At 40.6% G+C, this 23,344-nt stretch overlaps 1 protein-coding gene across 2 annotated transcripts in view; it reads right to left on the bottom strand.

Annotated features, from left to right (window-relative positions):
• Window positions 1-19,726, bottom strand: part of LOC128307463 (TOX high mobility group box family member 3-like) — a 40,355-nt gene extending 20,629 nt beyond the window's left edge. The window contains exons 1-2 of one of the 2 annotated variants that reach the window (XM_053045323.1): window positions 19,665-19,726; window positions 16,357-16,844 (exon numbers count right to left, since the gene is read on the bottom strand). In XM_053045323.1, coding sequence (XP_052901283.1) covers window positions 16,357-16,440 — 84 coding nt within the window. In that variant the 5' untranslated portion in view covers window positions 16,441-16,844; window positions 19,665-19,726. Of the gene's footprint in view, window positions 1-16,356; window positions 18,102-19,664 lie in introns of those variants that run through there. The other variant, XM_053045322.1, reaches the window with a different exon arrangement.
• Window positions 19,727-23,344: the final 3,618 nt, after the last annotated feature.

The raw sequence follows: 23,344 nt of genomic DNA, 5'->3' as shown, positions 1-23,344 counted from the left end.
AACAGCGGAGATGCAGTTTTGTGCGTTCAGCAAAATCCGGATGCACTCGCCGGACTCTGGAATACTAGACGAGCGACATTGCCAGCGCGGAAGTGTTGGATGCGTTCGCCCAACTTTTCGGACGATAACATGTCCCTCCCAAAGGGGAAGGCTCTCGAAATTTGATTGAGTTGCAAAGTCATTGCTTCGGAGTTCGTAACGTATAAATCACATAGCAAAGCGATTGGAACAGCCATCGGAGCAAATAGTTGCAAAAACGCTCGAAGAGTAATCGCAGAATAGTGGCGGTTTTATCGGTACATTTGTATGCAGTTCTTGGTCACGAATTCGCTACCGATCGCGGAAACGTAAGGAAACAGCGCCTCAGTTGAATAATAGCATCGGAACAATCAGTACATCAGATGTGCGAGTGTTGTCCAAAGACACCGAACGAAACGCACAAACCCACGACCCAACCGGCACCACAAGGGAGTTGCGTGGGTTTTGGGGCTGTTTTAAGTGTGTTGCGGGTGTCGCATACCATCGCAATCGGGCTGAAGTGGGTCATATCGCCCGAAACCGCGTGTGTTGCGGCCTTCCCGAGAAACGGAGACCCCGCCATCCCCCCAGAACGGGGCAACTGCTGCACTTGTTTAAATGTTCAGAAAAGATGCGCCCCATTCGTTGCTTGCTTAGAAATCGCGCACCGAAGATACATGAGGTTTATTTGTTTCGCCCGAAACAGGGCAGGGCAAGCTGAAAAAACGGGACAATAAAATCAAGGTTGCAAATGCTATCGGTAGAAGAAAAAAAATTATTAAACAAATAGATTAAGTTTCGATCGGTAACGCAAGGGTAACACGCGCGCATTAGCTGCGTTTGTTCTTTTCTCAACTAAACCATCATCGTTCCGCCTGTGCAGTGATAAGCTCGCATGCTTTTCTCAGCTTTCTAATTGCAAACAGCTGATGGTATTTGTTCGACGCTTCCGCTTCCAATCCCGAAAGATAAATAATGCAGGATAATATTAGGAAAACAATCAGCTGCAGATAGTACGAAACTAAACATACAGCCCACTTTTCCACCTAACGACGATTTGCGCACATTGCGTTCGACCCTGCTCAGTTTCCGTGTTTTACCACGGAATGCGCGTTTTATAAGCAACACGATTGCAAAATGCAAAATGGCGTTGATAAGCGTACGGTGGCGAGGGATGATAAAGTACGTGGCGGTCCGGGCGTAATACTGTTACGTCTATCATAAGGCTAAAACAGTAAACAATCGCTATTCACGGTGTTCGTAACGAATAAAAAAACCATTACGCGGCAAACACAAAAGGTATGCATAGCTTAACATTCTTACAATAGTGTAATATTATAGTGAACCTTTAAGAACTATTGCTTATAGCTGGAGCATTTCTCGCAAGTATCTTCAGTTACCATTCGATGAGAAATTCATCATTTAGATAGTAGAATTGTAATAGATAGTATTAACAACTAACGTAACGTAGTTGTTACATTACGTAAATAACGTATTAACGTAACTTTTAGTACAATATAGTACTAAAAACAAAAAGTTCATCTGCCGCACAGGTTCATCATTTGACAAATGTTTACTTGTGAGAGGGCACTATCACTATGATTGTTGGTTGTGTCAAACGTCTTTTTGAAGATTATCCAATGAAAAAATGCCATTCAAAATTAAATTATTCTGTAAAGAAATCAGTTTAGACCTGACCAGTAAAGCTTGTTCATACTTCTCGAAGAAGGAAAACGTATGCAAACGTTGTCAAACAACATTGAGAAACTCCTCTCTTTGACTCCTTTTGATCGTGTTGTGTATTTTAGTACAAGGAGTTAGCTCTGGACTAGTGTTGGGTAATTCAGATTCAGATCTCTATTTTAAGTGTAACATGAAGTTACGGTCACTAGAAGAAAATTCATTCCGATTGGGTATAAGCAATCTAGCTATAAGTATGCTAGCAGTGCTAATAATAACTTAATCTGTATGAAACTTCTTATTAAAGACGCGAGAATTATAAAAAACCCATCAAAATTATGTTTCTGAAGAAATTCATAAATCTATGAGCATTCATGAACCTATGAGGATTCATGAATCTCGAGAATTCATGATTCTTAATGATTCATGAATCTCAAGGATTCATGAATCTACGAGGATTCATGAATCTCTGAAGATTCATGAATCTCGAGGATACATAAATCTTGAGGATTCATTAAGCTTTTGATAATCAGAGCATGATTTGAATGACTCCTCTTTAAAGATTCATATGAATGACTCTTCGCAAAAGATTCATTAAGCTCAACACTATTGTGGACCTTTGTCTAAACAAAGAGTTATATCTCACACGACTTCATCTGAAGAATTTTAGTGTGCTAATCGAAGCAAGCTTTGCTTAAAGATTTGATTTACATGGAAACCATCAGTAGATATTACAATTTAAATATGCTTCAAACTATTCAGCTAGTATTGTACTAAAACCTGAAGAGGTCTTTTCTCATGGAAAGAGAGAGTTTTTAAGATGGCGTTCGTTACAACAAATCATTAAACTGCCATCATCATTACCATTTCGCACTGTTCACTCACTATTTAATTAAATGTACTAAAATGCGAACAGCGCATGAATGAACATTTTACAACAACATAATGAACTCTTCTGCACAGCAGCGGCGCTAATCGCAACTCCTTTCTACTGCATTGTAATTATAATGCAACCCATTTTAACAGTGGGTCAGCTTGTTAAAATGGCTAGCTATCACCACTTGCACAACCCGGTAACAGACAAAACGGTTAATCAAGCAAACGCACGGACGAAGAAAACTCGTCGGAACAAATAACTACTTCACTGTGTTATGCACAAACAAGTAAACGAACTCATTCGGGGTGTTTTTTTTCCCCCCATCCTCCCATCTGCCCCCTATCTGCCACCCATTGGGAAAAAGCTGGTAATGTGAACACATTTTTATGATTTCCCGGCAAGTATATTATGATTGTATCTTTATTTCTCCTCACTTTACCAAATTCTGTATGCTTCACTTTGCGCTCTTCCCCTGTTTGTGTGTGTGGTTTTTTTATGTGGAACGTGAATTCAAATAAATATTTATGCAACCCCTTTGCTAAACCTAGCCTTGAGGACCGCGTTGGGTGGTGGAAGAACCACCGAACAGGGAGAGGGAGGTGGTACAATATGTATGTGTTTGTTACACGAATTGCCAGAAAACAATAGTAGCCCATTGTGTCACGTCATTAGTTGCAACAAGCAAACAAACAATCCCGGTTCCAAAGTCCAACCATTTTCTACCAGTTTCCGCAAAGTTTTCTCTTCACATGAGAAAGAGACAGAGAGAAAGAGACCGTAGCAGATATGTGCAAACAGCAATGTTAATGAAGGGACTTTAAGAGAAATAGACACGTGTGTGTGTGTGTATGTCTGTGTGGGAGGGAGTGGGAGAGGGAAATAGTCGGAAACAAAGTGGGTAGTATGCGCACAAATATGCTGCATGTGCAGCATGAATAAATGCAATTCCTCCCACTCTTTCCCCCCTTCCCTCCTCCCACATACACACACACACACATATAGACATACCTGAAGAAAATGGGTAATACGGCGAAACTGGTGGAAAACTTACTAGTACAGTAGTGGTAGGGTGTAGAAGGGAAAGGTGGGGAGGGGAGGGGAGAGGAGGGGATGAGAATATCATTTTCCACTCGATTCCCTTTCCACCTCCACAGCACACGGTTTGGCCTTCTCTGCCGTCCGCCACAGCAGCAGCAGCAGCACAACAACAAGCCCGCAAAGCTCTTCGAATGAGGTCAATCATGTTTCGAGGAACCGATATATGTATGTGAATAACAAGAAACACAACCTAATGCCGTAACGGCGAAGAAGCTGGTGAATGTACGTTTTGGCGTTGCGTGGCCCAGTGCCGAGACATTCGCTGGTTTTCGAACCGTGCGGTGTATATACTTACAGGCATCATTTAGTACAGCAACATTTGAACGATAAGTGTTCATCTGTTCATCCGACGAACGTGGTCGAAATTGTACTAAAAATACTAATAGTGTTCTAATGGAGCCCGCTTTCAGCTTCACCAAGAGAATAAGGCTCCAAACACACACACACACACAAACGAGCCCGCGGTATCGTGGAACGAATCTCATCTGGATCGGCTCCGTCTCGACAGCATTGAGTTGATTATCCGTGGTAAAAATAAGTCTAGCAAGCCATCATACAGCGGTGCGGGCATGACCCAGCAGGTCGTTAAACCAAGAAGAAAAGGCACACACAGGTTTTATAGCGCTCCATCCTATATATACGGTCCAAATGGGTCAGAGCCAAAGGTTTGCGCTACGTTGTTCCATCTCATAGTGCACACCGCATGGTAAGGAAAAATCCTTATCGCAAATGATATTCTTTCAACTTGCATGCCGTAATGTCAATAAGTAACGCATGTCTAATGCACAGAATCGTACTAAAAACAAACAAACAAACAAAAGCATGCTCGGTGATCGTTCTATAGTGGCGGTGTATTATTTTAAAATTTTACCGGCTTTGATAGCATGCTTCATGGCGAACAGCGACTGCGAGCAGCGGACTACGCATGCGAAGGGAACAAGTAATAGAACGGATAACCGGTGATAAGACGGTGGATTCGTTCGATAAGACGGAAAGGAAAAACATACGGTCGGAGTTGTTATTAAGGAAATTCTACATGGAAAGTGCTTATCTTTGTTTGGGAGAAACAAATAAACACTGGCACGATAAGGGCATCGCACATGCTTAGACGTACGTAAGTACAGGCGAGGCTAGTGCTGCTGGGAAGGAATTCTAACAAGCGTCAACATAAACGAACACCGCATTTGGTTTGCCTTTTTTTCTAATTCTTCACCAGATGAAGGGTGGCAATTTTCATATCGCTATAGAAATATTTTAAAACAATTTGCTATGCGTTCCCGCTGGCCGTCTTAGTGATGGGAAAAAGTTGCATATTTTTTTCGAAGCGGAACGGAACGAACCAATCAGGTTCGTTGAACCTGCGTTGCGACATCCCTGGCGCGGTGACAGGCGACAGGATGAAACGATCGCAACGTTACGGGCAGGCAGAACGAATTGAAGACGCGAACAAGAAGGATATTAGTGAAAGCTAGGAAGTTAAGATGCAGTGGCGAAGAAGAGCGACAAAAGTAAGTAAAGAAAACGTAGTAAGGAAACAAAATTAACGATTGAAAGAGAACCTGTGAACAAAAACTAAAGGTTATAGAGAATCTCCCACAACAAAAGGGTTGGTTGAATTTGACAGATTCAGACTCAATCACTCAATCTCAATCTTTCTAACTTATTTTATGATCTGCCCCATTATTGGTTTAAAAAAATTTTACCAATTTTGCTGAAGATCGCACTCGTTTAGATTTTCTCATATCCATTTGTTTTATGTTGAACATGGGTTTTTTGTTGTTGTTGATGGTTTACACCATGTTTGGAATTTTTTATTTGCTTAGTGTTTTTGCTTTATCACAAGCATACTAAGAAGGATAGGATTTGGGAAGTGTTTTTCAATTTGATAAGATATCATCACACCAAAGCTGCGAGAGATTAGATTGCTGTAATTTAAATTTTTAATGACGCTTTTCGTAACCTTCGGCTCGCGTAGCCGCCACAGCGTCGACGATCGATTTAGGCTGGTGAAGAATGGGTTGTGTGGGTGCGAGAAAGAGAGATGTACTGGATGCGTTATCAGATTAAGGTGTACAGTGTGAAGATCCCAATAAACAGATGTAGCAGACCTGCTCTGTATTGATAATGTGAGCTTACAACACCAATTCGCTTGTTTATAATTGAAACTACAAACACTGTTACAGACACAGCACAAAAAAGACCGGTGCGCAATCGAAAAGCCGAAGTGTCTCGGGACGGGATTTGACCCCTGGTTCGGGTTGTTGTTCATATCATGCATTATCAACGGTTTCAACTATTCGTCCCGCTCGAGAAGACGATAGTACAGTAGTACTACCCTACGGCGGAAGCACCAACTTTAAACATATCCACTATCGCTATTTACAGACTGTTCACCGAACCTTGCACCAGGTGTACGCTCCGCTCCAGCGTTGGGTAAAGTTCTTTGAAGCGTGCAAATAAACAAATAAACGAGAACTCGCACAGGAAACTGAAGGCGATAAAAAAATATTGCATTATGTCGTCGACCTGCTTCTTGTTAATCTGTAGCAAAGATCTTACTCATTTCGTTTACTTTGCGGCGAAGCAAAGTAAGAACGAAACCCCACCAACGTGGACCAACCAAGATGTCCTCGTCTAGATCGTTGTATACCACGGCTGGGAATTGGGCATATGCCGTATGAAATGACTTCAGCAACAGTTTTGTTTTAAGATTGTAAAACTATAGTACGATTAAAAATTCAACGGGATATTCTATATATTCTGGAGGATACATGATTGCGATCATGTGCAAGGTATAATGGGTCTCAGATTGAGCCCGAATGTAAGAAATAACATCAATGAAGCAAGAGCTAAATCAACGTTCTAATTTTTGTTAGACGGACTCTATCAGACAGACCTGATGCCACGTATATCATGAGCAAGAGGAGTTGAATTTATTTTACCAAGTTGCTCGTAAACTTATCTACCGTATCTACCCCAATGTTGGGATTTCTGTCACACATTCGCTATCTTCTATGGATCACTTAAATACTTCCTTCAATCTGTCTAAACCATACACAATTTCCACAAAATCTCGCCCAAATTCATCAACTAATCGCTTTTCCAAGTTCCCATCAATTCGCGTGATCTGATCTGTTTTGTTCTGCAACTTTCTTATTACTCTTGCCTTCTCTTCTTCACCCCACTCAATTTCTACATCTCACACAGATTGTGAGCGTTTGCATTACTAATAAACTAATCTAGCTTAACATGGTTTCGTTTTGTAGGGAAATAAAATCTTCGCATGTTTTAGCTCCAAACTCGGTATCATCGTTACCCCACATCGACTTCGACTTCAATCGCAAGTTTAAATGCTGGATGCAATAGGTTCCGCGCGATAAGAATTGCCACCGCTCTAAAGCTGGAAGAAATCGTTGCACTCTCATTCGTGCAGGCCAGTGCACTGGCAATAGAAATGCATTGTCAGATGCACACTGCCGTCCCTATCTCGCACTGACCCACATAGGGATGCTGTGGTGGCGTGCGCAAGCTAACGCATAATAGAAAGCGACTAGACCTACGATAAGTGGGACAACTTACAAATGGACACACGAGCGGATGACCCGGAATAGGGAGTTGCCCATTTTGCCACATTGCGCGTGATAAAGCGATCGTCAAAATAAGAAGCAAACAAACGATTGTGCAACTACTGGCAGTTCGCATATGAACACCTCCAGAGAGAGACGAGTTCCTGTTTTTTTTTTAAATAATGCCGTCGAAGGAAATGCTGAGTGGTAATAAAATATATCATTACCAGGCATTAATATCTCGTTGTCAACCGATCAGCTTACATCTTTAAAGCTTTTCTCACCTTGGACAAACAAACAATTTGCGCCTGTGCTGATATATAATACGCTAATTCAGCGAGAAAAGTGTCAAAGGCTGTGCAGGCTGGACCGTTTTCCCACCGGCTATTAACTTCGTGAAACATGTCCTGTTTCAAAAAAAATGAACGGTGTGATACGACTAGTTATGCATAAGCTGACGATCTTTTACGATCGTTTCCCGAGTATACGTCCGCGTCTAACATTAGCAAAGCTCCGACCCGTAACACGTAAAATAGCGCGCAAATCAATATGATTGGTTGGTGAGTGCGGTGGATGCTGTCAACGATTGAGTAAGCAGCAATTGATATTTATCGAGATTTAATTATTTTAACATTTCCTGACTACGTCAGGGGTCGGGCTTAGTGTGACCTCACAACGTGACTTCAGCAAAACTGGCGTGTAAATTTTAAACAAATACAGCTGTCATTAAATGTCGCTAGCTGTGGGTATTCAAATATTTTGCCGTAAAGGCAGCCGTCAAGTTCATTGCATGACGAAGAGTTCATTATTCTAACAAGTTCCAAACAATAACAGAGAGTTCATCTTCCTTAGTACTATGTGTTCATTATTCTTACAAGTTCAGTACATGACAGAGTTCATCTTCCTTAGTACTGCGTGTTTATTGTTCCGACAAGTTCAAAACATCTGTTCATTCTGACAGAAAGCTCATACTTCTTGGTGTTATGTGTTAATTCTTTCCCTTTCACATTTTCCAATTAAATTATCCCGATCACTCTACGCCATTCAAATAATTCACTTGAATAAATCTTGAACAATTATTGATACTTTAACATTTATGTACTAAACTTTCCCGTAGGCATGACAAAGTTTATAATATTGTTACAGTATAATTCTTGGTTTGATTTGATTCTTGGTTGGTTGATTGGTTTGATTCTTTACAGAAGAAAATTGTATTAAAACCACAGTACGCATCTATGTTTGCCAGGTTTACGTTAGGTTACACTCCGTTCTCTTTTTTTTGCTTTGCACTCCGGAAGCAGGAATAGTGCGTGCATTGTGCTGCACATCGTAACCCACAAACCGAATCACCTTCCAAGCACAACCACCCAACCCCATCCACCCACTCTGATGTGGCATGGTTAAAACAATCGTACAACGCCTAGCCTCAAACCATAACGTAAGCACAACGCTGCTATTAGGCAATGGAATCACACAAACGCACAGCAGTAGACAATAACACAAAACAAAACAAGGTAGATGAGGGGGAAAAAATACCTATTTTTCGCGGGAGAATTATGTACCGCGAGTTGTTCAACGCGCTTGCTGTACGTAACAGCGCAACCGTAGATATAATTTCCTTTTAACCCTTTTTTGCATCCCTTTACTGTGAAGGAAAGGATAACATTATGCAACCTGTTGCAAAGCTTATAATTACACCCATATTTTAACACCTTTATTCGTCTACTTTTGCAACAACTTGCCATGTATGCCACGAAAAAAGTGAAATATTACAAACTTTCCGACCATTCTTTAAAATAAAATAAATTCGTTTAAAATATTTGACAAGAATACGATTAACTAGATCTGAAGCGTTTCGTGTACAATGGACTTAACCGTTGTCAAGCGTTCATTAGCTGTCAACAAATGAATGGGGGCCTATATTCTTTCATTCGACTGAAATGTTTGTTCTAGATAAGTTTCGATATCTAGCAGGTCTTGTGAGAAGTTAGCATGGCTACCACTGGACCATCAATCTTTCCCAATATTACACGCCTGGATAGCATACCAAGGCATAGCAAACTGGATTCACTTTACTAGATTTTACAAAGTTGTAATTCTATTGCGCAGTTGCACAATATATTTTTTTTCTGAACTACACACTGAAACCTTATTAATTCAACCCTTTGTCTCCCTTTCATCCGCTTCCTTCACTTAAACGCGCCACGAGTGAAATATTCTGTACACGAAGATTACGTTCTTTGGCATTTTGCATGAACGTAGTTTTCTTTGGTATTCTAATCATCCCACGCCTAATCTCGTCACCTCCTCCCATCAGCGCCAACCCGCCCCCCACCCAGGCTACCTTTCACAGTCTATGGTGGGAGGGAGAAAGCAAACATCTTGCACAACGCAACGAGTGCGAGTGCTAGGCAACGGCGAAAGAAGTGTGAGCGAAAGAGCAACAAATTGCACCAACACAACGCGGAAGCGGAGAAAATCAACCAAAGCGGAAACGCGTACGGTTTGGAAGGAAATGGTTGTAACAAACAAATTAAACCGCTCGCTTCCGAGTTGCAATTTTAAATAGAAATAAATACAGCAGCGGCAGCAGCGGAAACACCGGTAACGGTGGAAGAATGCGAATGCGAGTGCAATGTGTGCAAGAAGCGAACGAACGCCACAATGTCATGTAACATATATTTATAAGAAGGTAATAATATATTTGCAAAAACTCGTTAATAAAGAGCCCATCAATCACCAACGGGAACAAAACGAAACAAACACACGCAGCACACAACAGTGCGCCCAACATTGCTGCCCATGCCTAATGAGGACAGATGGAAAAGTTTGTGTGTACGCGCTTGTTGTCCAGCGCACACATGTCCAGCGGGAGAGTTTTTCAAAAAAAAACACGCATTTAATTGTTGATAAACTCGTTGTTTCGCTGTTGAATTCATTGTTTGCGCATTGTTTTCTTTTAAATTTTGTTGCGGTTACTACACTAAAAACTGCATAACAAATATTCACTTTAAATAAATCGGGTGGAGGGGGTGTGGATGGCAAGCGTGTGCGCAGGGTGAAGGGAGGGAAAGGGGGGGGGGGGGGGGGGCGGTGGTAATGTGGTGTAATGTGTTGGAGAAAAAGGAAATACAGCTATAAATTATTCGCCGTTCGTTTAAGCAAGAGTCGAAAAGAGAGAGAAATAACGAGGAAGGGGTAACATTATTTCTCCACTAACTAAAAAAAAAAAGAAAAACGGTTAAGAAATGGAGTAGCATGGTTGTTGCGTCAGTCAACAAAACAGTTTTGGGGGTTGAATAGGGTGGATGAGTTACATGAAGTGGTGCAGGGAGAGAGAGAGAGAGGTGGGGGGATATATGGGGTTGGAGTCGGAAACTATAACTGGGTCCAAAAAGCACCACCCCTCCCACCCTCACTCCCATTCCCCTTACCGCTTGCGTTCCTCTACCCCTTACATCAACAACCTCTGTCGTCATATTCATCACAAACTCTTTCCATAGCTCAATTGAAGCTCATAAAGTTTTGCTCATGCTAATCACATTGACCTTCAGCTTCTTTTGAGATCATTCTAGCATCGTCGCATAGGACTTCCTTCCCCCATACTTCCATGGTCTCTCGCCTCCTACCTTACCCCGCCTCTCTATCTCTCTCTCTCTCTCTCTCTCTCTCTCTCTTCCTTTCCATCTCTTTCTCCATCTAATTTTTCAACCATTCTAATTGAAATTTCATTCACATGTTTTGGTGCAACACATTTCACAGTGATGCTCAATATCATTTGCAAATTGAAGGTACTTTAACACTAGAACTAGCAAACAAGCGTTGCGAGCATCATTTTCTTACTGATGTATGAAAAACCATCAATCAACTAAAGCAGAAATATTTAACCCAGAAAAATTCATGTAAATAATATTGTAGCGCTACAAACACAATTCACAAATGGACAAAGTGTGTGCATGAACGTTGCATGAACAATCATTTCCATAAAGATGGAGTTTAACTTTTATAGCATCGCGTACTCGTTTATAGCACTATTCAGTTATAGTATTAAGTGAAAGAACTGTAGAAGAAGGAATAATCAAGCAAATTTACAGCGTGGGTGGAAAAGGGGTCTTGGTGGATGAATTATATTTATCATGAATGGTAACGAAATTAATTCTTGGTACATTTCTATTCCAATCCCACTTCACAATTGCTCCACAAACTGGTACATGCCAGCCCAAAATCGTTATCTGATGTTTTTGTTGGTTTTGTTTGTTGTATTCCTCTCACCATTCCTCTACCCCCCCCCCCCCCCCCCCCCCCACCCCCTATCAACCTATCACCCCATCCACACAGTGGACTTAACATTCCCTTCCCCTAGTTTTGTTACTGTCGTTGTTCGGTTTTTTTTCTCTCCTCTTACTCTTTTCCACCACAAGTCGTCTTCCGGCATCTTCTTCGCTTACACATTTGACTTCGTTTTGTTTTATTTCTTCGCGAGATTTCAAACGCTTCTTCCATCTTTCATCTACACATTTCTTTAATTGAGTTTCTATTTCGAAACTCTGTTTTTATTTCTCTTTCTCTCTCTTTTTTATCTCCCGTTCCTATCTCCTGCGTTTCCCCCCCCACGTTCCCTAGCCGTACCCTTTTATTCCATTGCTCACATACACACACATATACATACTCCAGCATCAACTCCTTTTCATATCCAGCAACCTTGCCAGCATCCCTTCCCTTCCTGCCATTGCACTTTTTCCCATTCCACTCGCACCATCTTGAATGTGGGGCTCTCTTTCGCTCGTCAACGTTTATTTCTGATACAATTCATTTCGCATCTCGCGAGTTGTTTTTTTTTCCCACCGCCTGGTGGGAGTGGGTGGGCTTTTTGGCAAGAGTGTAACGAAGGGAATGCATTATCGTATTTGTGTGTATTTTTCTTGTTGTTGAAAACATTACATTATGTATAAATGCGACTTTAACACACCGGGGGAAAAGGGGAAAAAAAGTCAAGACAAGAATCCTAAATTCAAATCAAACACAGCGAATACCGAAAGCCATCGACATGTGGTATGTTGTGATCATTGTTTCAAATTACATTTTGTAAAGTAAATTTAAAGCGAACACTACATTTCATAGAATGTGTAGCAAAACAATGAACGAAGCTATGGCAGGCTGGTAAGCGAACGTATAAAACAACATAACGACTACGGTCGCGAATAACATTATCAACAAAGTGCGGAATAGTGGGTGGCAAAAGGGACGAAAGGTGCAAAAAAGCAATAAAAGTATAGCGATCGTGGCGAATGCAACATAAAAAAATATATAAAAACGATAAAAAAAACCAAACATGAGTATAAAGGAATAGAGGCAAGACAGCCCTGCACAGTTGACAACTAAAGGAAGGAAGAAGCGAAATAAACGATACGGTATGTAATGTACACGTGAGAGATGGGATGCGCCAGGGTGTTACAGATGCAATTCCAAACAGACGTTGATTGTAAACCTGCGCCATCTCCATCCGATCGTGCCGTGTTCTCTTTCTCTCTCTCACACACACACATACACACACACACACACACCATTTGCCATCCATCTTTCAGTCTGTTCGTTGCACGACAGTCTGTCCCAGCTTGTTTGCTATTCCCAGCTTTTCTTTACCTCCACCACCACGCCAATTTTCCCATTCTCCTCATTTCACGACACACATATACATAACCTGTTTAACAACATTTTCTACCACCTTTCTCTCCGGTGCACTACACACGCACCGCAATCCACACTACCGTGTTTTTTATGTATATATATGCTGCCAGCATTACATTCTCTGCTCAAGCCACATTGAATTCATTCTAATTTCATTTCATTCCTTCTCTTTTCCCTCGCCCTAGTGGTGTCGCAAGACTGCAAACACTGAGCAGAAGGCATCCAAAGAAAGATAAAAAAACACACAAGGAAAACATTAAACAGAACCAACAAACAGCAACAACAACAACAAAAACGCAACATACATTTATTCGGGAGCAAACATCGATAGAAAGAGATAACGGAGAGGAGAAAAAGGAGATTATGGTGAAGCAAACAACAGCAACAGCAGCAGCAACACAACCCCGAAAGAATCGAGAAGAGGGAAAACATTTAAAATCTTAAAACATTGGAAAGACAACGTCGAGTGTATATGTGTGCGTGTGTGTGTGTGTGTGTGTGTGTGTGTGTGTGTGTGAGGCGATGAAACGCAAAAAAAAGCAACGGAATAGCAGCCGCATCTGATTTGGAGCGAATAAAACCATGTTGCGGGAAGGAAAAACAACACCAGAAAAATGAGAACACGCGCGAGAAGTAAAACCGTTGAGGCAGGGGGAAGGGGGAAAGATAAGCTAACAAAACAAAGAAGAAGAAGATAAAAGTGCACTAATATAAACGAAACAATAAAAACGGTCAAACAAAAGCACAAACCGCACGGACACAGTGAAGAAAACAAAGCTGAGAAGCAAAGTCTTTGCGATTTTGGTTTTTCTGTTTTGCTCTTCCGTGTGCATAACAATTTATTTTTCTTATTTCTTGTTTGCCCTTGTAACGCTATGCGTGCCCTGACATGTATGCGTATGGGTCTATGTGATAGTAAGGACGAGTAATGGGGGAGGCAGGATCCACATTTCGCAGGAGTGAAGTATTTTTTGCGCATTTCCTTGCGGCGACAGCGTGGGAAGCGGAATGCGGGAAATACCATCAATCTGTTCAATATGCGAATGCGTAAAGGAACTGGAGATCCAAGGCAATGTTGGACAAAATCTGATTTTTATAGCATCCAGATGCATAAATGCGCACAAAATTAACAACATCTATGTTAGAATGTTGTGGTGTTGTTGTCGGGGCGGCTCGGTGGTATATTGGTAGCAGTGCCGGTCTTCACACGAACGGACCGGACCGAATCCCATCCGGACCAATCCCCCGTAGCAAGGACTGACTATCCGGCTCTGTGGTAAAATAAGTCGATACGGCCAGGCCGTTCTAACGAAACAAACTAGTAAATCTGAGATATCTGGGAATCTGAATTAATTTCTAAGTGAAATGGATGATTCTGAATCTCTATTCTGAAGACTCACGAATCCCTACATGCATCCTCAAAGATTAATCAATTCATTCATGTATTCGAAACTCCAGGAGTTCAGAAAAATTTTATATACAGACGGAATAACTAGTGTTATGACTCATGAATCTATTGAGAAGAGTCATTCATATGAATATATGAATATGAATCCTTCAACTCTCAAAAAAATCATGAATCCTCAGGCGGATTTTGCTCCTTAGAGGACTAAAGCAATATGATACTTGGGCGGATTTTTACGTAACGATACGTAACACATAGGTGGAGACATCTTCAAAGATTCATGACTCTTTGGCCTACAGATCCAGCTTCATTCAGTTCAAAGATGCATTCACGTTGGTGGATCTAAGTCAGACTCATCCAACACTAGAAATAAACCAAATACAGCTAGCATTTGATTACGAACATCATTGCGGAATAACCACTCATTGAGTATTCATCAATATTGATCAATAATGACTTCGCACTGAAGATTCAAAACCTACAACTCGTTTATATGAACTGAATCAGCCATAATGAACTAATTTATTTTGATGGAGTCAGTATCAGATATTCATCTTGATTTAATGAATACCTCGCAGCGTATTAATGTTTACTCGCAGCGAGTAAACACTAGAACATCTTCTATTACTAATGTAGTGGCTCCTTGACACCTGCAACAAGCGGTTTTAGTGTGTGATTGGATGTGGACTTTCTGGCAAGGTAAATTAGTCAGTGAGTTGAAGCTAATGGATTGCCATAAACGGATGACATTTTCAGTTATCGGTACTTTAATTCCTGTTTTTTGTCATTTTTGTGACCCTTGAGTACATTAGACAATTTTGGATTTGGAGATGCTAATTTAGAATTCTGGAGTCCAAATCCTGAGTTCAGTGATCCAGAAAATATCTTGCTAAGAACTGTGAGTTATACACAATCAACATCGGAAAAGTTAATTCGCATTATGCATATTCGTTCTTTGAAAGGATGCATATGTTAGTCAGCTTCTAGACAGCACTGTACATTAAACCACCCAACAACTAAAGGTTCTTCTACCTTTGTTATCTCGTTATCATGCCTCATCTGCTGATGTAGTAGGTAAATCGTTCTATTACATCGAACGTCAGACACGAAACATGTTCAGAATCGTTGCCCTGCTGCGTTGCAATCCACATCTAATAGTTAAAGAACTTTTGATAGTTCCCCCACCTTTAATGCGCAGTATTCTTCGACCGGTTTTGTGATAAAAGGCCAAGAAGGCTAGTTTGGTCCGCGAACGAACGTCCGCAGCGCGCCAGACTAAATTCAACGATAAGTGCGCGATGGCCTCGCTCATCGCTTTATGGCCTGGTTTTTTGTTTTACCTTGGTACAGTCACTTGTTTTTAATGCAACTATTCGTTACATTCTACACCCTTGGCACAAACGATTCTTGTTCTCAGGAGCAAGTCGTCTTATAAAGGTAAGCAAAAGGTAGTATGATAATCATCTTTCGCGACTTTCAAACGTGCCTGCTATATATTCTTCATTTAAACCAGATATTGTTATCTTGGAAGTTGTTTTTTTATTGTGAGTATAGTTTATATGGCGAGATTAAGATTAAATATTATTCATAAATGCCTATGAGCAAATAAGGTTCTCGCAGGCATTTACAAACAATTCATTTCTGTACTTCAGAGATAACAAAATGGAGATCTAATTACAATAATAAGATCTTATTGTTTTTGTTATAAGAATAGTCGACACAGATGAAGGTATGAGATTATATCTGAAGTACTTTTGTGATTCTTAGTTCTTTGAGGATTCTAAGGTATTTTGTGAGGATTCTGAGATATCTTCTGAGAATTCTGAGATATTTAATAAGGATTCTAAGGCATATCTGCTAAGATAACTGGATTCCTAAATTCAGATCCAGGTTCCAAACGAATTAGAGAACCGGTAGTGTGGCGCCCAATATTCGAAAGCACCGCAAAAACTCAAGGATATTACTGACCAAAAGAAAAAAAAACAAGAGGGACATCAAGTCCGTTTACGAACAGGAATACTAACCTTGTACACATACTGGTCGAACATGTTGATATCGAACTCGCTGGTGCCAGCACCGATCGGTGCCGTGTTGTAGCTAGTTTCCATCGCTTTCCACGCCACTTTTCACCTCCTGGTAATCGCAGCCTTTTTCCAATTCCTTCCTCCTGCTCACCACTCTCACGCTCTCTCTCTCTCTTTCCCTTTCCTTATCAGCACCACACTACACAAACACACCCGCTCACATGCGAATGACTCAATAGCTACTGGAACCCAAAAAAACCAATGCGAAACAACACAACAACACACTAAGTCACAAAGAGAGGCACACGCACGCGGCTCCCAAGCACTGATGCAATTCGCGCGCACTGTTGTAGAGTTTTCGGTATGTTCGATACCGTTCTGTTTTCCTCTCTGGGTTGCGATCCTGTTGCGTGGTTTTTACGCACGGACGTGTCACAGATGCGAAGCTACGGTTTTGTTGCACCCGTATGTTTTGAGTGATACACTTGCTGTAATTAACAATTGACAGGTATAATTATTGTCGTAATACGTTTTATTCGTTAAACTGCTTTCCCTAACAAGACCTTCAAAAAATCCCTCCTACACAGCAATCCTGCACATTTCTAAACATGAATTCGCGGTATAAAAACCATTTTTCCTGTCCCTTAAACATCATCTCAACCGGTTTTATTTGTGTTTTTTTTTTCTTTTTAAATCCTCCCTACATCTTCTCATCTTCCCATCCTTCGTTTTGCTCTTTACTTCTTTAACTTTTATTGTACTGTCTTTGCTGTTAGCTTTTTGGACTGTAACCAATTTTCCTATTGCTCTTCGGCATTAATGTTTACTATTTATTCCTTTCCTATCCCTTGCCTTTTTCGTGTTGTTGTCTCCCTTTCCATTAGTTTGCTTTCTATTAATTTTCTATCTCTCTCTCCCTCGCTCATACGCACACGCTCGTTCACATTCCCCCATTTCACTCCGACACATAAACAAACTCAATCTCACAGCTCATTATTTCCTCTCCGGTTCTTCACCGTTTTCCCCCCTCGAATGAAAGGAATTCTATGCTTCATCATTCTTCTTTTCCTCATTTCTCCAATCCCCTCGCTCTTCTTCCTAACCCCCTACCCATCCCCACCATCCGCTCCCAACCCCTTCCCTTCTTTCACATCTTCACAATTTTTCCATTATTCATTTTCATCTGTTTCATCCCGCGTTTGGCTCGTTTTCTCATCTTCCTTTCTCGCTCGCTTCCGCACACGACACATTGTTGCTTGGTGGAGAGTGTGTGGCTTTTTTGTTACAGTGATTGTTACAACGGGCAAAAAAAACGGGGTGCTGATGGTTGGTGTTGTTATTGTTGCTGGCGATCTTTTTTTTTCTTGTTTCATTCAACTAGTGTTTTTCATTTTCCTTTTTCGTTGTGCATCTTTTTAGGCTGGTTGCATGTTTTGATTGTGGTTGATTGTGTTTTGCCTTGCCGCTGTCCCGCTCGCACACACTGTTTTGTGAACCTCTTCCGTTTTTCTACCTTTTCCGTTTTTTTGGTAGATATTCACTCTCTCTCTCTGTTGGTCTCTCTCGTACATCATCGATTACTACTTGATAGTTGTTGATAAAAAAAATTGTACCCACAAACGGATAATCAATAGAAAATACGTTCAACTGAAAATCATAACTGCTAAACGAAGGAATTCAACTCGAACCGATTCTAAGAAACGTTCCAGCTCGAGAAGAAGGACAGCGAAAACACATGTGCTGTTGCAATGTTTGTTTGATCAGAGTGTTTTCTTACTTTACTCCCACACAAACAGGGGGAAAAAAAAAAATTCACACAAATTGCTAGACTAACGAGGTTTGGAAGGGAAAACAATGCTGGCGCAAACATTTGCGATCCGAGCTAGAACGATCAGAGCACGATCGGAAGATGTGGAGGCTGTGGATCGATTTTGAAATACAAAGAACCAATCAAACAAGTCAACGACTCGGCAGATGAACAATGTTAATTGGGTACGAATAGCAGCAGTGTGCCATAAATCTAACGGACCATCACATGCTTAGTGTGTTATATCAGACACACAAGTCAAACATTTGTCGCATCAGACTGTCACGCTAGTAGATCGCGTATCCTGCGTAGCTAATGGCATGATCAGTTGCACGAAACAATACCAAGAAGCAATCGGACGACGATTGAGGGCGAGAGGACGAAGATGCAACACGTACCGTCTAGGTGTGCGTGTTGCATCTGTCCTAACGTGAGGTTTTTTTCTGTTTGATGTTTGATTGTAGCATTGGCAAAATTCTGCTGCTTAGGCCGTCACGTTGATAACACAGTTGCGTTAAAGTAGATACCGGTTAAACGCGCCGGATGTTCGATGTTGTTTGTTATTTTTATAGAGACTTTAAGCTGACGGCGCAGGATAATCACGATCGTGTCATGCACTGAATATCGCCATATAGGTGAGTGTGTTTGTTGACCGCATAAGGGACGCACCTATAACGACATCAGGACTACACACCACTACATCACACTAACTAGTAACTCCCATCGGGTAGCGGGATTCTAATCGATTAAAATTATTCTGACCGATTGACCGATCATCTTCGAATCGCGGTAGCGTTGTTTTACACAATCGTACTTTGCGGTGAATGCTGAGATGAGATTTAACATCTGTCATGGTTTTTGGGATGTTGTTTTTAAGTCAGTTTAAACCAAAAAGGATCTTTTCCTCACATACATAAACATATTCTTGTTCGCATTTTTGTGTTCTTCTATCGCTAGTTCTAATCCTCTGTTATGTCATCTGTTTCACTCAAAAACAAAACTTCTTAGCGAGAATACTGTTGCAGATGAGCGTAAACACCAAAGACAGTTAAAAACACTATTCAAATATTCAATGCTTTGACCCAGCTCACAAAATTTTCCTTTAACTTTACATACAAAACAATAATATTATTTCTCTCACATCTACTGCAGCTATATTCTAAAGCATTTGTTACTCGAAATAAGGGTTTGGAAATATGCAAACTGCCATTATGTTTCGCTATTCGCAAACCAACAAGTTTCCTTTACGCACCATTAAATATAACGCTCCTCTTTCATAATTGTTTTGCTTTAGAAAGTGAAATTTTGGTTCTGAACATAAAAAACGAGACGTTTACAAAACTCACAGCAACGAAATAACAAAAAATTAATTTAAAACACAAAACAAAAGCTGTTTTTGACCGATCGCCACCTTGTAAATTGTTCGAACGCACTCTGGCCCGCGCCACCGTCTTGCTCTAAGGCGAAGAGCGCTCAAGTTTTCGTTCGCCTGCTCACGTACCACTTGCTTAGTATACACACGCACCAGTTTTGTAGTAGACAGCCGAATGCTCCTATGGATGCTGACCGAATGAAGGAAGGAAGCAAAAAGTTTCGATTTCTTCGTACAACCCCGAGTCAAAGTCGAACTGGGCGAACGCATCTGGGCCCCCTCGAACTGTGTGCGTGTGTGTGTATTTATGTTTGTAGGAGAATTTGATTGTAAAAGGTGGTGTGGTGTGCGACGGGGTAGCGCAAGCGAACGGGAGCAATACACCCATACAAACATCGTACCATAGTGTGTTTGGAAAACAGCCACTACTAAGCAAATCGTCTCACTGGTCGGGTTCCTTCGCGTGCTTGCGATGAATGTAGTGCATCTCGCTCGCGCATTCACACCGCTGTACAGACCGTCGTGAAGTAATCGGTTTCGATTCGATACCCTCTCTGTCCCTCATTGAAAACACGAGAGCTCACTCACACTCGCTCACGCATACCCGGAACGATATAGCCCATCTCGCTCGCGCATCCAGCCGCTAAGGGCCATACCCTTTGATTTGTTATCGTCGAAACTGTTTCATCGGTTTTCTCAACCAACACAACTGCAGCGAACCATACACACGATTTTTCACATACACTTGACGCGCTCAGTTGTACTGCTTGTGTATGGGTACGTCTTGTACCTTTCTTATGAGCTTCGCGAAAGCGGGAAAAGCAACAAACTCAAGATGTGTGTTTTATTAAGAAGTTTCATAACTACAGCTTTTCGTGATACTAAAATTATTAACATTGTAGAACAAATATTTAACATTTTCGTAAAATATATTTTTGCTGTAATAATTTTACTCACATAAAAAAGGTCAACATTTTAATTATTTTCTCTTCATTTAACGAAAGTTGAAGAATAAAATAGTTTTATTACAACAAAACGAGTTATAATAAACAGCAATTGAGTAAGCCGAATAAAGGAAGATTTGTTCAGTTATTCAGTAACTACTGGTTAACGAAATATATCTAAACAAGTACAGACAGTAAAGGCAACAATACCATAAGCATAAGAAAAAGGAAGGTAAGAAAGGGAAAGAAGGCAAACATATTGATCGAACAAAATCGGTCAAACCGGTATTTGTTCGAAGTGCTCCGTTAGGGAAAAGAGAAAAAAACAAACAAACAAACACACGATCATACGGTTTTGCTTCAGCATAGTGAGTTTTTGAAGGATTTCTGTCAGCCTCAAAGCACCAGAGAAACGTAGTTGACGGTAGTTCATAGTCTGCTATATACGTTTCTCGCGTGTATACAGAATGGGAGTATAAACATACACATTGACGCACACACACACGTATGTATACATTAAGTATGTTGTGTGCAAGCTGGTGCGTAATGCTATACTTTCAGGCCTTAGTGTGAAGTAGAAATAGAAAGCACACGTGATTATGCAAACAAAAGTACAATTATCAAACGCACGGCTCCCAAATGCATGCACAAGTAAATCACACACACACACACACCTGTACTGGTCGCGCGTGTGTATGTGTATTTGAAGTGTGGTGGTATTTGAATGCCAGTACATAAGAAATTTCAACAAATTGGCGTTTTTCAATGGATTGGTAGCACAGTTCTTGGTATTGCACCAATCATAAACCCATACACTCGCATCGATGTGAAACGTACTGCCGAGAGGGAGAGCAATAGAAATACAATGAGAGAAAAAGTTCGTTTTGATACGAGGCCAAGACAACACACAGCATTAAGGAAATGTAGAAAAATCGTAACATAACCTAGAAATCAGCTATAACATGACACGAAATTTGCTCCCGCTATATTTCATATTCATAATGAACCGCTTGTTGTTATTATTCGGTTTTTCTGGCTTTGCATTGTAAGCTGAAGCTATTTTCTTGTACTTTTATGGCCCTATTGGGGGTTTCCTTACACCACTGTGTTCTATCTGCTTTTGAAGTGTTCTCTAGAGAGTAGAGGAGTGGGAAAATATTATTTTGATAATTATCAGAAAAGGCAAACATTTCAGTTGGCATTTTATAACAGTTCGAAAAGACATTAAAATAGAAGAAAGAAAGATAATATTCCGGATCATAACTATGATCTGAAATCGTTCGTTTTGGGTTTGTTTCTATATTCAGATAAAATATGTACCCAAACATTCGTCGCCGTACCTCGCAAAGTTGTGTTTCTTTAAGTAACGATTTTCAACTGATTGTGATACTTTAAAATTAAGAGAAAAACACCCCAGAACCTGCATGTGCAAAACCCTTGTTTATTCGTTAACCCAGCATTTGAACTGGCTGGTTGCCCTTTTATGTTATTGCAATACAAGCAAAAACCTGAATTGAATTACTCTTTTTATGATTTTTTGTCTCTTTTGTATTTGTTTTTTTTTTGTTTTTCCCCCTATTTTTGTTTGCTTCTCTCAATTACTATGGAATGTTTATGTGAACGATGCCTTAGGATAGTGGTTGTTTAAGGAAACGAACAACGTACCATCTATTACAGGGGTGAGCAACCTTCTTGAGGATCAGGTATTTGAGATATGGAGTAATTTTTATATGATAGACACTGCTTTAGAGAAATCTCACGAGAATAATAATCTACAAAAAAAGTATTTTTTAAGGAACCGAAAGCTGGAGGGAATAAAAACAAGAAGAAGAACGTTATATCAACCGTCTTTAGGGAGCCAAAATCCTTCGCAGTATCAGTATCAGTGTCAGTCCTTCTCAGGTATACCACTTACGTTTGCCAAATCTTCAACTATGCTCTGTAAATACGGCCATCGCGAGTTGTCATTGACAAACACCAAAACAACGCTACCTTTGCAAAAGCATTGGTGTGCTATTGGTGTTGCACCGTTGAGAAGCATAAAATATGTTGAAAAAAAAGGAATTATCTAAAATGTTAACCTTAGAGAAGCTTACTATTTTTAGGAGGCATTACTTTAGGGAGATTTGACTGTATATAAGTTCTACCACTACCATAAACACTACTTCTCTACTGCGATGATATTTCTTCGTTTACCCAACCCGTTTACATTACATGCTCGAAGAGCTTAAACCGAGTTCACCTCATGTTTTTCGCCTTTCATTCCTATATTTTACAATTATTGTTAACCAATTCCTGTAACAATGGTACTATGGTAATAAATAAGTAAAATAAATTATAATCTCCAAATCCGTGCCATTATGCGCTGGGTTGAACAATCCCTGACCTAAACTAAACCTTTCAAGCTCTGTACTTACCCTCTCCACACTGCCTTGTTTTCAAATATCCTCTTCCTTTATATCGTACTATTTCGCTCGTTCCTTCGCTTTTATCGCTTCTCTTTCGATCGTTCGAGCTGTCACATTATGTAGCATACACATCTGTCTATTTTCATCTATGATACACCGATACGAACAATATACACAACATTTATATGGCCTGTGTTTTTGTGTGCGTGAGCATGTGCGGTTGTGTGGATTTGTCAGTGAAGCATGTATGGGAGGGGAAGGGGAGGATGGGTTGCAAGATAGATTCACACACAGCCACAAGGCAAGCAGCTCAGCATTCCGCCGTCTACCGCCCGCGACCTAGCCTGTGTGCGCTTCCTGATTGTACTGCTTTTAAATGCACACAAATGCCGTATTACTTCGCATTTCAAGCTTTCTTTACTATAAAAACCATATTCGTTAACTGTTACACGACAAT

Source organism: Anopheles moucheti, chromosome X (genome assembly GCF_943734755.1).
Source record: "Anopheles moucheti chromosome X, idAnoMoucSN_F20_07, whole genome shotgun sequence".
Lineage (NCBI taxonomy): Eukaryota > Metazoa > Arthropoda > Insecta > Diptera > Culicidae > Anopheles > Anopheles moucheti.
This window is presented reverse-complemented; position numbering and strand designations above follow the sequence as displayed.